This window comes from Phyllobates terribilis, unplaced genomic scaffold (genome assembly GCF_046119375.1).
Source record: "Phyllobates terribilis strain yellow unplaced genomic scaffold, ASM4611937v1 Scaffold_7__3_contigs__length_470593459, whole genome shotgun sequence".
NCBI lineage: Eukaryota > Metazoa > Chordata > Amphibia > Anura > Dendrobatidae > Phyllobates > Phyllobates terribilis.
In genome coordinates this window covers 433,431,215-433,444,147 of record NW_027362767.1, presented here as the reverse complement: position 1 = coordinate 433,444,147, position 12,933 = coordinate 433,431,215, and the positions used below count along the sequence as shown (strand labels likewise).

At 42.7% G+C, this 12,933-nt stretch overlaps 1 protein-coding gene across 1 annotated transcript; it reads left to right on the top strand.

Moving 5' to 3' along the window:
* Positions 1 to 4,540: 4,540 nt before the first annotated feature.
* On the top strand, positions 4,541 to 6,246 carry LOC141153330 (uncharacterized). Its single transcript, XM_073638044.1, has 2 exons — positions 4,541 to 4,641; positions 5,270 to 6,246. The coding sequence occupies exon 2, from the start codon at positions 5,284 to 5,286 to the stop codon at positions 6,205 to 6,207; it is 924 nt and encodes a 307-aa protein (XP_073494145.1). The 5' UTR covers positions 4,541 to 4,641; positions 5,270 to 5,283; the 3' UTR covers positions 6,208 to 6,246.
* The last annotated feature ends 6,687 nt before the right edge of the window (positions 6,247 to 12,933 follow it).

The following is a 12,933-nucleotide window of genomic DNA, read 5'->3' as shown; positions in this document are numbered from 1 at the left end:
TTCACTTTTTGGGATCTGGGGCTGTGTGAGGGCTCATTTTTTTTGAGTCCTGAGCAGATGTTTTTACTGACACCATTTTGGGTTAGATACAATGTCTTATTGCATTTTATTGCAATGTGGTGGCCAAAAAAACGTAATCCTCTTTATTCTTTTTTTTTGTTATGCCATTTACCAATCCGATTAATTTATTTTATATTTTGATAAATTAAAATTTTACGAATGAAGCGATACCAAATATGTGTATTTTTTATTTTTAATTGTTTCATTTTTAATGGGGCAAACGGGGTGTGATTTGAACTTTTTTGTGTTTCTTTTTTTCAGATGTCTAAAACCTTTTTTTTTTTTTTTACTGAATTTAATAGTCCCCTTAGGGGACCTGAAGCTGCGATCGTCTGATCGCTTCTACTATACAGTGGAGGAAATAAGTATTTGATCCTTTGCTGTTTTTGTAACTTTGCCCACTGACAAAGACATGAACAGTCTATCATTTTAAGGGTAGGTTCATTTTAACATTGAGAGATAGACTATCCAAAAAAAAAAAATCAATAAAATCACATTGTATAAATTAGATACATTTTTTTGCATTTTGCAGTGCGAAATAAGTATTTGATCCCCTACAAACCATTAAGAGTTCTCCTACAGACCAGTTAGACGCTCCTAATCAACTCATTACCTGCATTAAAGACAGCTGTCTTACATAGTCACCTGTATAAAAGACTCCTGTCCACAGACTCAATTAATCAGTCAGACTCTAACCTCTACAACATAGGCAAGACCAAAGAGCTTTCTAAGGATGTCAGGGACAAGATCATAGACCTGCACAAAGCTGGAATGGCTACAAAACTGTCAATCGACATCGATCTGGGGCACCATGCAAAATCTCACCTCGTGGAGTATCCTTGATCATAAGGAAGGTGAGAGATCAGCCTAAAACTACACAAGTCGAACTTGTTAATAATCTCAAGGCAGCTGGGACCACAGTCACGAAGAAAACCATTGGTAACACATTATGCCTTAAAGGTTTAAAATCCGGCAGTGCCCGCAAGGTCCCCCTGCTCAAGAAGGCACATGTGCAGGCCCGTCTGAAGTTTGCCAATGAACACCTGGATGATTCTGTGAGTTATTGGGAGAAGGTGCTGTGGTCAGATGAGACAAAAGTTGAGCTTTTGGCATTAACTCAATTCGCCGTGTTTGGAGGAAGAAGAAGGATGAGTGCAACCCTAAGAACATCGTCCCAACTGTGAATCATGGTGGGGGAAACATTATACTTTTGGGGTACTTTTCTGCAAAGGGGACATGAAGACTGCACCGTACTGAAGGGAAGATGGATGGGGTCATGTATTGTGAGATTTTGGCCAACAACCTCCTTCCCTCAGTAACAGCATTGTAAATGGGTCGTGGCTGGGTCTTCCAGCAACACAATGACCCAAAACATACAGCCAAGGCAACAAAGGAGTGGCTCAAAAAGAAGCACAGTAAGGTCATGGAGTGGCCTAGCCTGTCTCCAGACCTTAATCCCATAGAAAACTTATGGAGGGTGTTGAAGCTCTGAGTTGCCAAGCAACGGCCTCAAAATCTGAGTGATTTAGAGATGATCTGCAAAGAGGAGTGGACCAAAACTCCTCCTGACATGTGCGCAACCCTCATCATCAACTACAAACAACGTCTGACTGCTGTGCTTGCCAACAAGGGTTTTGCCACCAAGTATTAAGTGTTGTTTGCCAGAGGGATCAAATACTTATTTCTCACTTCAAAATGCAAATAAATGTATATAATTTATACAATATGATTTTCTTGATTTTTTGGGGGGATATTCTATCTCTCAATGTTAAAATTAACCTACCCTTAAAATTATAGACTGTTCATGTCTGTGTCAGTGGGCAAACTTACAAAACAGCAAGGGATGAAATACTTATTTCCCCCACTGTACATAGCAGTGCTGGATGAAAAAATCATGATCTCCTATGAACGCCGGCTACGGGCCGACGTTCACAGGAGGATTGTAATTACAGCCACAGGGGACATCAGCAAACTCCCAGCTGTCATGGCAACCCATCGGCACCCCGCTATCACATCACAGGTGCTCCGATGGGCGGCTGGAATGAGGCGCCTAAGCTCTGTATTGATTTCTGAGATAGGAGATGACAGTTGGTGCTCATAAAGTACTATGGAGATGGAGAACCTGGAAGCTGCACAGACATTCTGCTGCGAGTTCTCCTGAAATGATTGTTACACTTTAAAAGAATGTTTGCATTTCTGGATTATATAACATTGTTTTCAATGTTTATATGAATATATAATAGTTATTTAAAACCTGTTTCACACCACTTGATGTGTCCAAAATTTATGGGAAAAGGGTTGTCAGGGGTCCTCCAAAGATTAGTAAAGAGATTAAAGGTTATCTAGCAACGTCCAGAGCCGATCACTTCTGCATCGTTGCGATGATGTTACCACCGTCACGCCTGCAGAGACACAAACACGATCGCTATATATTGTGCAGGGGTCGTAAACGCCATCGGCATCGCTCACTTTCGATGTGGAAGAGAGCAGCTCTGGGTGTCATCGGATAACCCCTTTAAAAAGAATTGGGCATAATCACTGATCCGTTTCATGAATGTCTGATCAATGAGGGTCTCACCTCCAGAACACTGAATGATCTGGGGTCCAATATCCCACATGGAGTGGTGGTCAAACATATGCAACCCTGCTCCACTCATTGTCTATGAGACGGTAGGAGATAGTCGAGTATAACGCGTTGCTACTCCGCTATGCAGAACCATCGCTTCATACAAATAGGAGGCCCTGTACCCCATTTCTCATTATTGGTGGGATTCCCAGCAGTCGTAGTAACGATCGTACATTTAACATCTATTATGTGCATTGATCAGTTGTTGATTTTAAGCAGCCGTCTCAGATTTAATAGAAGGTTCTGCTTTGTATCCAGGAACAGTCACTATAGCGCCACTATAGTCATTGGACTGTGCTTGGTACTGCAGTTTAGCTCCCAGCTGAATAGAGCAGAGCTGCAGTACCCTGCACAGACTATGGACAGGATGTGATCTTCTAGTTTTACACCACCAAACCTCTCTGTTCTCTATCACTGATGTATCCAGAACTGTGCGGCATCTAATCAGGCAGACAATGCTTGTGTTTTCTGGAAAACTAATGGTAAAAAGCGAATAACAGACTGTGAAAAAAAAAAATCCACACTGGATAAAAGTAAGAGGAAGAGGAACAAATAGGTAACACAAAGCAAATGATGAGAGCAGAATCGTCTCCATTGTGTTTATTATGTAAAGCTTTATTATATCTGAGGTTTATATACGAAGAGACATGAGGAACCTTGTATAGTTTCATGTTTGCTCTGGACTCAAACGCAATGGTTCTCACGCGACGTCCAGTTACTCTCATGTCAGATATTAGTTTACACTGTATCTGTGTTAAACATAGATATTTCCGTGCAAAATCTTTTAGAACTTTTTTTTTTTTACACCAGTAATGAGTTTTGTTTAAATTCTTTACATTTAGTTTCAACGTAGAATTGTCATATTTTTGCGCCACAAGTCTAGAGATTTGCAAATTTGGTGAAATTTGAATTCAGAAGTTCGCTCAGATTTGACCAAGAAATTCGATTTGCTGCTAATTTATTTGACTCAAATCCGATGTCCCATGAACGTCACGACGACAGAGCGTCAACTTCTTTTCTGCTCTGCTTTGTTTACAGGGCGGGATTGTCGACGTCATTCTGATAGACAGCCCCATCCCCGCTGCCTAACTGGGAGATGGAGCTGTCAGTCACCATGACGTCGACAGTCACGCTCCATCGACAGAACAGGACGAAAAGGAAGCTTGACGTGACGTCAGCAGAGGCAGCTGAATCTATGGCAGGAGGGGTCCGTGACCGCTCTGTGCCGGGGAAGAACGGCAATGGGCACAGCACGCAGGTAGGTAGCAATTACCTGACACTTAATCCTTAGCCCTTTTTTTTTTTTTTTTTTTTTTTACAAAGTTTTTTTTACAGTGATTTAGAAAAAGTTTGGATTCAGGAGAATCTGATTTTTTTGAGAAATGGGAAAAAAATTCAAATTGTTACAAACTAATTCACTCATCTTTATACAAGGCGATGTCTACTAACCTGTTTACACAATCCGACCCTAACACAAAATCTTTCATGAATGAAACTTTTGAAAAAGAAGAGGGAAGAGACTTAAAAATATAGGCTTTGTAGGGGCTAAAAAAAGCTATTTTGGATGCATGAATTTCTTAATATTCTCCTCCTAATCACTAACATACATTATATTGAAGGGTCTTTTGAAGAGTTATTTTAGACCTTCATCTCAATATAAGTAAAAAAAAAAAACCATAAAACTGTAATATAATTATTTGAGAACCAACCAAAACAATTTCATATTTTTATTTATTAGTAACTAAGAGAATAAGTAATTGGACATAGAGTAACATGGTGGATTTAAGTCACCAGATTGCTGTAATTATTAACTACTTGACCTTCCATTTTTAGAAGACGATAACATATTACAGTACTATGGTGATATGAACATGTGCAGCCACGATAAAATCCACCATAAACATAGTGCAATCCGAACAGAATATTCCCGTTGTCGCTGCCGCAGACTTGGGAAGGTGAGGAACCGGCATTCACACCACTTTATATTGTTTCGTTTTTTTATCTTTTACAATAATTTGTATTTTACATTATTTAGAATGGCTCAATTGTAAAGTTTCACTTTTTTTTTCTAGACTTTTGCCTTAACTTTATCTGCCAGAGAAGTCTACAACTATAAGGTTTCCCACTCCGGGAACTAGCAGCTGTTATTACTACAGAACCTTAGTGTTAAGACCCCCATACACATTAGACTAAGGAACCTGTCGATATCAGCGGGGTTGTCTGACAGTCTAATGAGTATGAGGGGCCTCTAGACCCTCCCCAAACAGATAATATTGGGGAAGAGAAGGATCCAACCTGTTGGATTTACAAAAGCCGGGACTTTATAGGCATTAAGTTGGTTTCACACATCCAAAATGCATGGACCACAATGGTTGAACCAGTCGCAGGTCTCCTGATCTAACCTCAACAGTCTCCCTGCATTTATGAGTCTCTTGAGTTCAGGTAAGGAGACCCCCATGCAAGGACCATGAATGTTTGAGGTGTGAAACCAGCCTTACGTGGCACGTAATGACATTATTAGGCTGTTCTGATCTAATGTCCTGAGTGGCATGGCTTGAGAACTTTTTTTTGCTTTGATTTTAGTATTTCTATCGAGAATGTGGTGGACGGTCTTTCTTCTGACCCTATGGCTCAATAAAGGCCATGCTCAAGAGGTCATTTATGGCACCAACAAATATATTGAATACCAGGTTGGCAACATGAGTTTAATCCTGACTGCTCCTCATGGTGGATCACTAACACCATCTTCAATACCTTCGCGAGATGCAGGATGCTATGAAAAAGCTACTGGAAAGTGCTACTACACACATTCCTGTCCCGTGGGGGCAGTGACGGATTCTGTTAATTGTAAGGTTACTACAGTGAAGGATCTGTACACTCAGGAAATGGCATTAGCCGTGGCCAAAGAGATATGTCGCCTAACGTCCGGGTACTGTCCTCATATTGTGATTAATAATTTGTCAAGGTCCAAATTGGATCCTAACCGAGACAAGGATGAAGCAGCTTTTGGTGTCCCGGACGCCGATAAGGCTTGGGATGAGTTTATGGATTTTATCCGAGCAGCCAAGTCTCGTATGTCACAAGGTTTAGTCATCGACATCCATGGTCAGTCCCATGCCGAGCAATGGATTGAACTTGGCTATCTCATTTCCAAAACAAATCTAGATTCTGGTAAATTTTCAGCGTCCGACACTTCCATTTATGCTTTGTCAAAAAGACGTTTGGGTACATCTTTTGAAGAATTGCTGCGCGGCAGGCAAAGTTTGGGAATGCTTATCGAGGAGCAGAACGTTAATTATGTCTGTGTTCCCTCACCATCAAATCCAGGGCCCAATGGTGGGAATTACTTCTCAGGAGGATATATTACCAGCACTTACGGTTCAAAAACATCTGGAGAAGTCGACGCAATTCAAATCGAGCTGCCCAAGTGGATTCGGGAAAGTGCCGAACGGCCCAAGTTTGCAGCTGTGTTGGCAAAAGCTCTTCTGAATTACTATGAGTTCAGTTTTGAGAAAATATAACGCAATGATGATGTTTGTCATTAAACGTTTAGCTGATAAGTGTATGTAATTGAGTTGCTTTTCATTGTCAGTAATTTTTCTTGTAGGTTGTGTGAATGTCTGATTGTGGGGTTATGATCGGAATAAAACGGCTTCAGATTTTCCCCTGGACATTCCTGATCTTGACCAGAACATACTGCAGGAGCTACAAAGTAGACCCACTCAAATCTGGTCTTACGATAAGTTACGTGCCATATCTGTTCAATTTCACATAAAATGTTGACTAAGGTCAGTTTCAGGCTAACATATTAGGTGCGCAATTGGGGACACACATTACTGATGCAAGTCCCAGCCCGACCGCAGGTGTAAGGGCTCATTCAGACGACCATGTGTAAAGCAGGTAACCGGATGCAACGCGCAGATAGACACGAGGCAGGAGCAGCCAATGAACTATTTATTTCCCTCGCTATGGCGAGAACTTGCCGTAGTTAAGAAACAGTTAAACAGGGTAATCACAAGTAGGATTATACAGTGCAGAACATATAATGAGTTTTAAAGTACAATTAGAACGGCAGAAAAGTCTCTCAGGCATTATACTAGTGTTCCTCTGACGGGTAATATACCCGTCCCTGTGGGAGCTACTGCGTTGGCTCCTGAAGTAATGGCCATAGCAGGGGTCCCCAGGTTGTCCCGCTAAGTCCTTCTGAGAAAGTCTACCAATGCAAGCTGAGCCTCTTTCGCTCCAACTGACCCCCACCCTGTCTGCTGTCCAAGCCCAGCCCGACCCCTGTACCGTACGTCCATGCTGGAAGCGATGGTCCGGCTCACTCGTGTCATCCTTCTGTAACCGCAGGCGTCCTCTTCTGGGCAGAGTCTCCTCGGGGGTCTTCATTGCTTGACCGATGACGGCTGTCTTCCAGATCTGGGGAGAAGATGGCTGGGCTCCAGATCTTGACTGGCATCGTAGGGGTTCGGTATCTTGCCTGGCGCAGGTCGGGGATTCGGGCCTTGATCGGCGCAGTCTGGACCGGCATGGATTGGGTCCTCGGGTCTTGACTGGCAATAGTCGGGGCTTCGGATCTTAAATGGTGTCGCCTGGGTCCTGTCTACAAGCAGCCAGCACCCTGCTGGCACATGCTTCCTGCTGTAGCATCTTCTGTGCAGATCTGCACCTTGCGCACTCTTGGCGCCAAAGCCTCCTGCGATCTGGCGCACAGGGCTTAAAATTTTAATAAGCAGTAAAATGCAAAGTTGCTTCTTTTTTTGCAAGGACTATCCGACATTACCCATTTATGAAGTTGGGAATATCCCTAACCTGTATGTCCATTCACATTCCACCCTTTGCAATGCACAGAGTGAAACATGCATAAAGATCTGAACCTTTTCCACAGTGAAATCTGCAACAGTATTTACCCCTGTAGATTTTACATCGTTTTTTTACACTGTAGAAATTCCTCAGGGGGAGACGCCACATGTGAACATACCCTTATAGATTACTATGGAGATCTCAGTTTCAGCATCTGTGGCTAATTTTGTACATTCTTGTACATTTGTTCATATTTTTTTATGTAAACTCAGAATTTTGCTTGTTTCCTGTTACCAGGGAGCAAATCATTGTGGTCTTAGAAGACAGCGCTCATCTGCTGGGTCCGATGTCTGATAATGGGGAGGACTAACTGCTATTTGCTTCCTTCTTCAAAAAACTAAATATTGAAGACAGTTCTGGATGTAAAAATAGAAATACATTAAATCATTCAAATTTGGTGCAAAAAAGTTTTAGAACTTTTGCAAAATTTCCTCTCCAAGTAGCCGAGAGGACACATTCCAGACACTGAGCATTTGACATTGTTCAAGTTTATTTTGGAACTAGAACATTTTACTCTTTTCATATTTTTTAAAGTTTGAATTTTCCCAATTTTTTTCCATTTGGAAACTTTTGTGTGAAGTCACAAGCGATTCATGCACATGATCTGTGAGTCGAGGCGTCTTCAGATCCACATGAGCTGGAACAGTCAATCAGATTACACCCTGGAGACGTGCATGAACATCAAAGGCCTTTCCTCCTGTGAAGCAAGCTGTGATGTTTCAGCATCAGCTGTGATCGTATAGTGGTTAGTACTCTGCGTTGTGGCCACAGCAACCCCGGTTCGAATCCGGGTCACGGCAAGTTTTTTATTTTTCTTACTGATAATTTGTTCTTCTAATTTATATATTTTTTTACATTTTCTCCTCATTATTAGTGTTGAGCGAGCATGCTCGACACTGCTCGGTACTCGCCCGAGCATCTCACTACTCGGGATGTTCGGCGAGCACCGAGCATTTCCGGGTTACTCGGGTGGGAGCTCGGGTCTCCGCTGTTAGAACCTTGTTCTTAGTTTTTTTCCTTTGCTGGTCACATGACCTTGTTGGCCTATTTAATCCTGCTCCGCCCTTCTGGCTTTGCTGGACTTCATTGTTTAACTACTTTCTAGCTAGCCTGTGCTCTGTATCTAACTCTGTTAGTTTGCTTGGTCTACGGACCTCTATGTTCTATATATTTTGTTTGTTCGTCTGCTGCTACTATTTCTGTTAGGAGGTGTCCCATTTTCCTCCCAGTCCTTAGTACTTGTAGGGATTCCTTCCCCACATCTATAGGTCTCCGTACAGACTAGCTTAGGACTTTAGCAGGTCTGATCGCAGGATCAGGTCCCCTGTTACATCGTAGGGATTAAGCTGAGTTCTATCGTAGGGACAGATCTCCTCTCTTTCCTTAGCTCTGGTAGCAGAACATAACAGTAAGTCCAGCCCAGCAAATGCTCTAAGGAAAGATTTTTTTTTTCTGTTCCATCATGGTGTCGGTTCAGGATTTGGCTAAACACCTGCAGGGACTCTCTCTGGAGGTGACTGAGCTCCGTCAGCACGTGAGTAACTGTCCTGGAGCACATTTCTTGGAGCCTAAGGTACGTTTGCCGGATTTATTTTTTGGTGAACACCGAGAATTTTTTTCATTTAAAAATGCTTGCTTATTGTATTTTCGTTTGAGACCCAAGTCCTCTGGGGATGATTCCCAGCGCATAGGGTTTATAATGTCACTTTTGCGCAAAGAGCCTCAGGAGTGGGCCTTTTCTTTGCAACCTAGTGATACATGCTTCAGATCAGTGGATAGTTTTTTTTCTGCTTTGGGACTATTATATGATGATCCTGACCGTGTCGCATCAGCTGAGACTGAGTTAAGACGTTTGAGACAGGGATCAGGTAATGTGGAAAAATATTGTACTCATTTCCGTCGATGGTCTACTCAAACAGGGTGGAACGATTCTGCTCTGAAAAGTCTATTTCTTGCTGGGCTCAATGAAAGGGTTAAAGACCTGCTAATTGCTTATCCTACACCTGAAGATTTGCAACAGGCTATGCAATTAGCTATACGGGTGGATAGGAGACTGCGTGCAAGGGTTAATGAGAGCAAATCCTCTGCTATGTCAGTTTCTGGTTATGAGAATGTGTGTACTAACAGTGGTGAATCGATGGAGATTGGAGCGATGGCACCTCGCTCTCAAGAAAAAGATCGCAGATTTTCTGAAGGCTTGTGTTTCTATTGCGGAAAATCTGGTCATTTGATTAAAGGCTGTGAGCTTCGTATCAAGAAAGAAAAAAAAATGGTCAGTCACGCCCGTATTGCCTGTTTAAATTCCAAGGGTGTATTTTTAGCTGCTTCCACGATTGCTCAGGAAAAATTAATGGAATTTCGGGTGTTTGTTGATTGTGGGTCTACTCTGAATGTAATTGATGGGGGATTCTTGGAAAGACTCAATTTAAAACCCGAACCTTTATCATCCCCCATTGCTGTGGTTTCTGTGGATGGTTCCCCTTTGAAGAATATTACTCTCAAGGTCTGTGAATTTCCTCTCACTATTAATGGTGTTCACCATGAGAAATTGGATTTGGTAGTGTTGAATAACTTGCCTTCTCCAGTAATATTGGGATTGCCCTGGTTAAAATTTCACAATCCTGTACTGGATTGGTCTACCAGTGAAATTAAATCCTGGAGCCATAAATGTTATGACAAGTGTTGTAACGGGCGTATTGCAGCTTTGGATAGGGGAGAATTGCCTGTTCCTATTCAGGATTTTTGGAGAGTTTTTTCTGAGAAGGAATCGCAGGTCTTGCCTCCCCATAGAGACTATGATTGTTCTATTGAATTTGTCCCTGGAGCGACTCTTCCTAAAAGTCGTTTATTTAACCTTACTATTCCTGAGAGAAAGGCTTTGGAGGAATACATACAGACAAGTTTGGCCGCCGGTCACATTAGGCCTTCTAAGTCTCCTGTGGCGGTTGGATTTTTTTTTGTAAAAAAAAAGGACGGCGGTTTACGTCCTTGTCTGGATTTTCGTGAGATTAACAAAATTACTGTACGCAATCCTTACCCACTGCCATTGATTCCTGATCTGTTTAACCAGTTAATGGGGGCCAAGTGGTTCTCTAAAATTGACCTTAAGGGGGCATACAATCTGTTGCGCATGAAGGAGGGTGACGAATGGAAGACTGCTTTTAACACTCCTGTGGGTCATTTTGAGAATCTGGTTATGCCTTTTGGTCTTACTAATGCTCCTGCATTTTTTCAGAATCTTATTAATGACATCCTTAGACCTTTGATCGGCAAAAATGTGGTTGTGTATTTGGATGACATTTTGATTTATTTGCCAGATCTGGAGTCTCATTGGCGGAGCGTACGTGAGGTATTACAGTTGTTAATGGACAATTCGCTTTTTGCTAAGCTGGAGAAATGTGAGTTTGCTGTACAGAGAATTAGTTTTTTGGGCTACATTATCTCCAGCAAAGGTTTTGAGATGGACCCGGTTAAAGTTCAAGCTGTACAGGAATGGCCTAGGCCTATTGGTTTGAAATCGATACAGAGGTTTTTGGGTTTCGCCAATTATTACAGAAAATTCATAAAAAATTTTTCTAGTATTGTCAAACCTCTGACCGATCTCACCAGGAAAGGTGCTGATGCGGTTCAGTGGTCTTCTGAGGCCATTGAAGCTTTTGTGTATCTCAAGGAGAGGTTCACCTCTGCTCCCATCCTTATGCAGCCTGATGTGACTAAGCCGTTTTTGGTTGAGGTTGATGCTTCCTCTGTGGGGGTTGGCGCAGTATTGTCTCAGGATAACGGGGATGGATTACATCCCTGTGCCTTTTTTTCAAAAAAAATTTCGGAGACTGAACTGAATTACGATATTGGTAATCGGGAATTATTGGCTATTAAACTCGCATTTGAACACTGGCGCCACTTCTTGGAAGGTGCGGAATTTCCCGTTCAGGTTCTTACGGATCATAAAAATCTGATATATCTTGATGCTGCCAAGCGCCTGAATGCCCGTCAGGCTAGGTGGGCACTGTTTTTCTCGCGGTTTAATTTCTCCGTTACTTACATCCCTGGTACTAAGAATGTTAAGGCGGATGCCTTGTCTCGCAGTTTTTCTCCCATAGTCGGTGCTGAGAAAGAGGAGAACATTTTACAAGAAGGTGTTGTGATAGCTGCTTTGGACTCCGTTTTGGAAGATGAGATTCTTAAAGCACAGGAGAATGCCCCATCTAACACTCCTCATGGGAGGTTGTTTGTGCCTGGGACCTTTAGGAGAGATTTGTTTGTTGAGTGTCACGAATCTCGGTTGGCAGGTCATCCCGGAATCTCTGAGACCAAGAGACTGGTGGGTCGCAGTTTTTGGTGGCCTGGATGGCAGAAGGAAGTCATTAAGTGGGTGCGCCAATGTACTATTTGTGCTAGATCTAAGTCCTCACATACTCCTGCTGCGGGGTTGCTTTGTCCTTTGGAGGTTCCCAGTGCTCCTTGGACACATTTGGCTATGGACTTTATAACTGACCTTCCCCCCTCTGAGGGTTTTACTGTCATCTGGGTGGTCGTGGACCGTTTTAGCAAGATGTGTCACTTGGTTCCCTTCGTCAAACTGCCCTGCGCTAAAACTCTCGCTAAGGCCTTTGTCAAGGAAATTGTCAGACTTCATGGCGTTCCTACTGACATTGTTTCTGATAGAGGTCCTCAGTTCGTGGCTCGTTTTTGGCGTGCCTTTTGTGACAGGTTGGGAGTTCATTTGTCGTTCTCGTCCGGATATCATCCTGAATCTAATGGCCAGACAGAAAGGAAAAACCAGGATGTTGAGCAGTTCTTGCGTTGTTTTGTGGCAGACAATCAAGAGGGGTGGTCTGAGTTTCTGCCACTTGCTGAATTTGCTCTGAACAATCATACATCTTCTTCTGCTGGTTGTTCGCCTTTTTTTTGTTGTTCTAGGAGACATCCGTCGTTTGGGTCGTTCTCCAAGTTGGGATCTGCCGTGCCTGAGGAGGAGAATTTTTCCGGTGATTTGGAGAGAGTTTGGACGGATGTGCGTGGTAATCTTCAGGAGGCCAACAGAAAATCTAAAGACTACTTTGATAGGAAATGAAAGGAGGTTTTGTTCGCTGTTGGTGACATGGTTTGGTTGTCCTCTAGGAATCTGCGGTTGAGGATTCCTTCTAAGAAATTGGGTCCCAAGTTTGTAGGGCCCTTTAAGGTGCTTCAGGTTGTCAACCAATCTGCTGTTAGGTTGGAGGTTCCTACCTCCTGGAGAATTAATCCGGTATTTCATGTCTCTCTGTTGAAAAAAGCTGTTGTATCGGATTGTGACGCCTCTGCCTCTGTTCCTCCGGTGGTGGAGGACGGGGAATATGAAATTTCTCGCATCCTTAACTCTAGACAGTATAGAGGTAGTT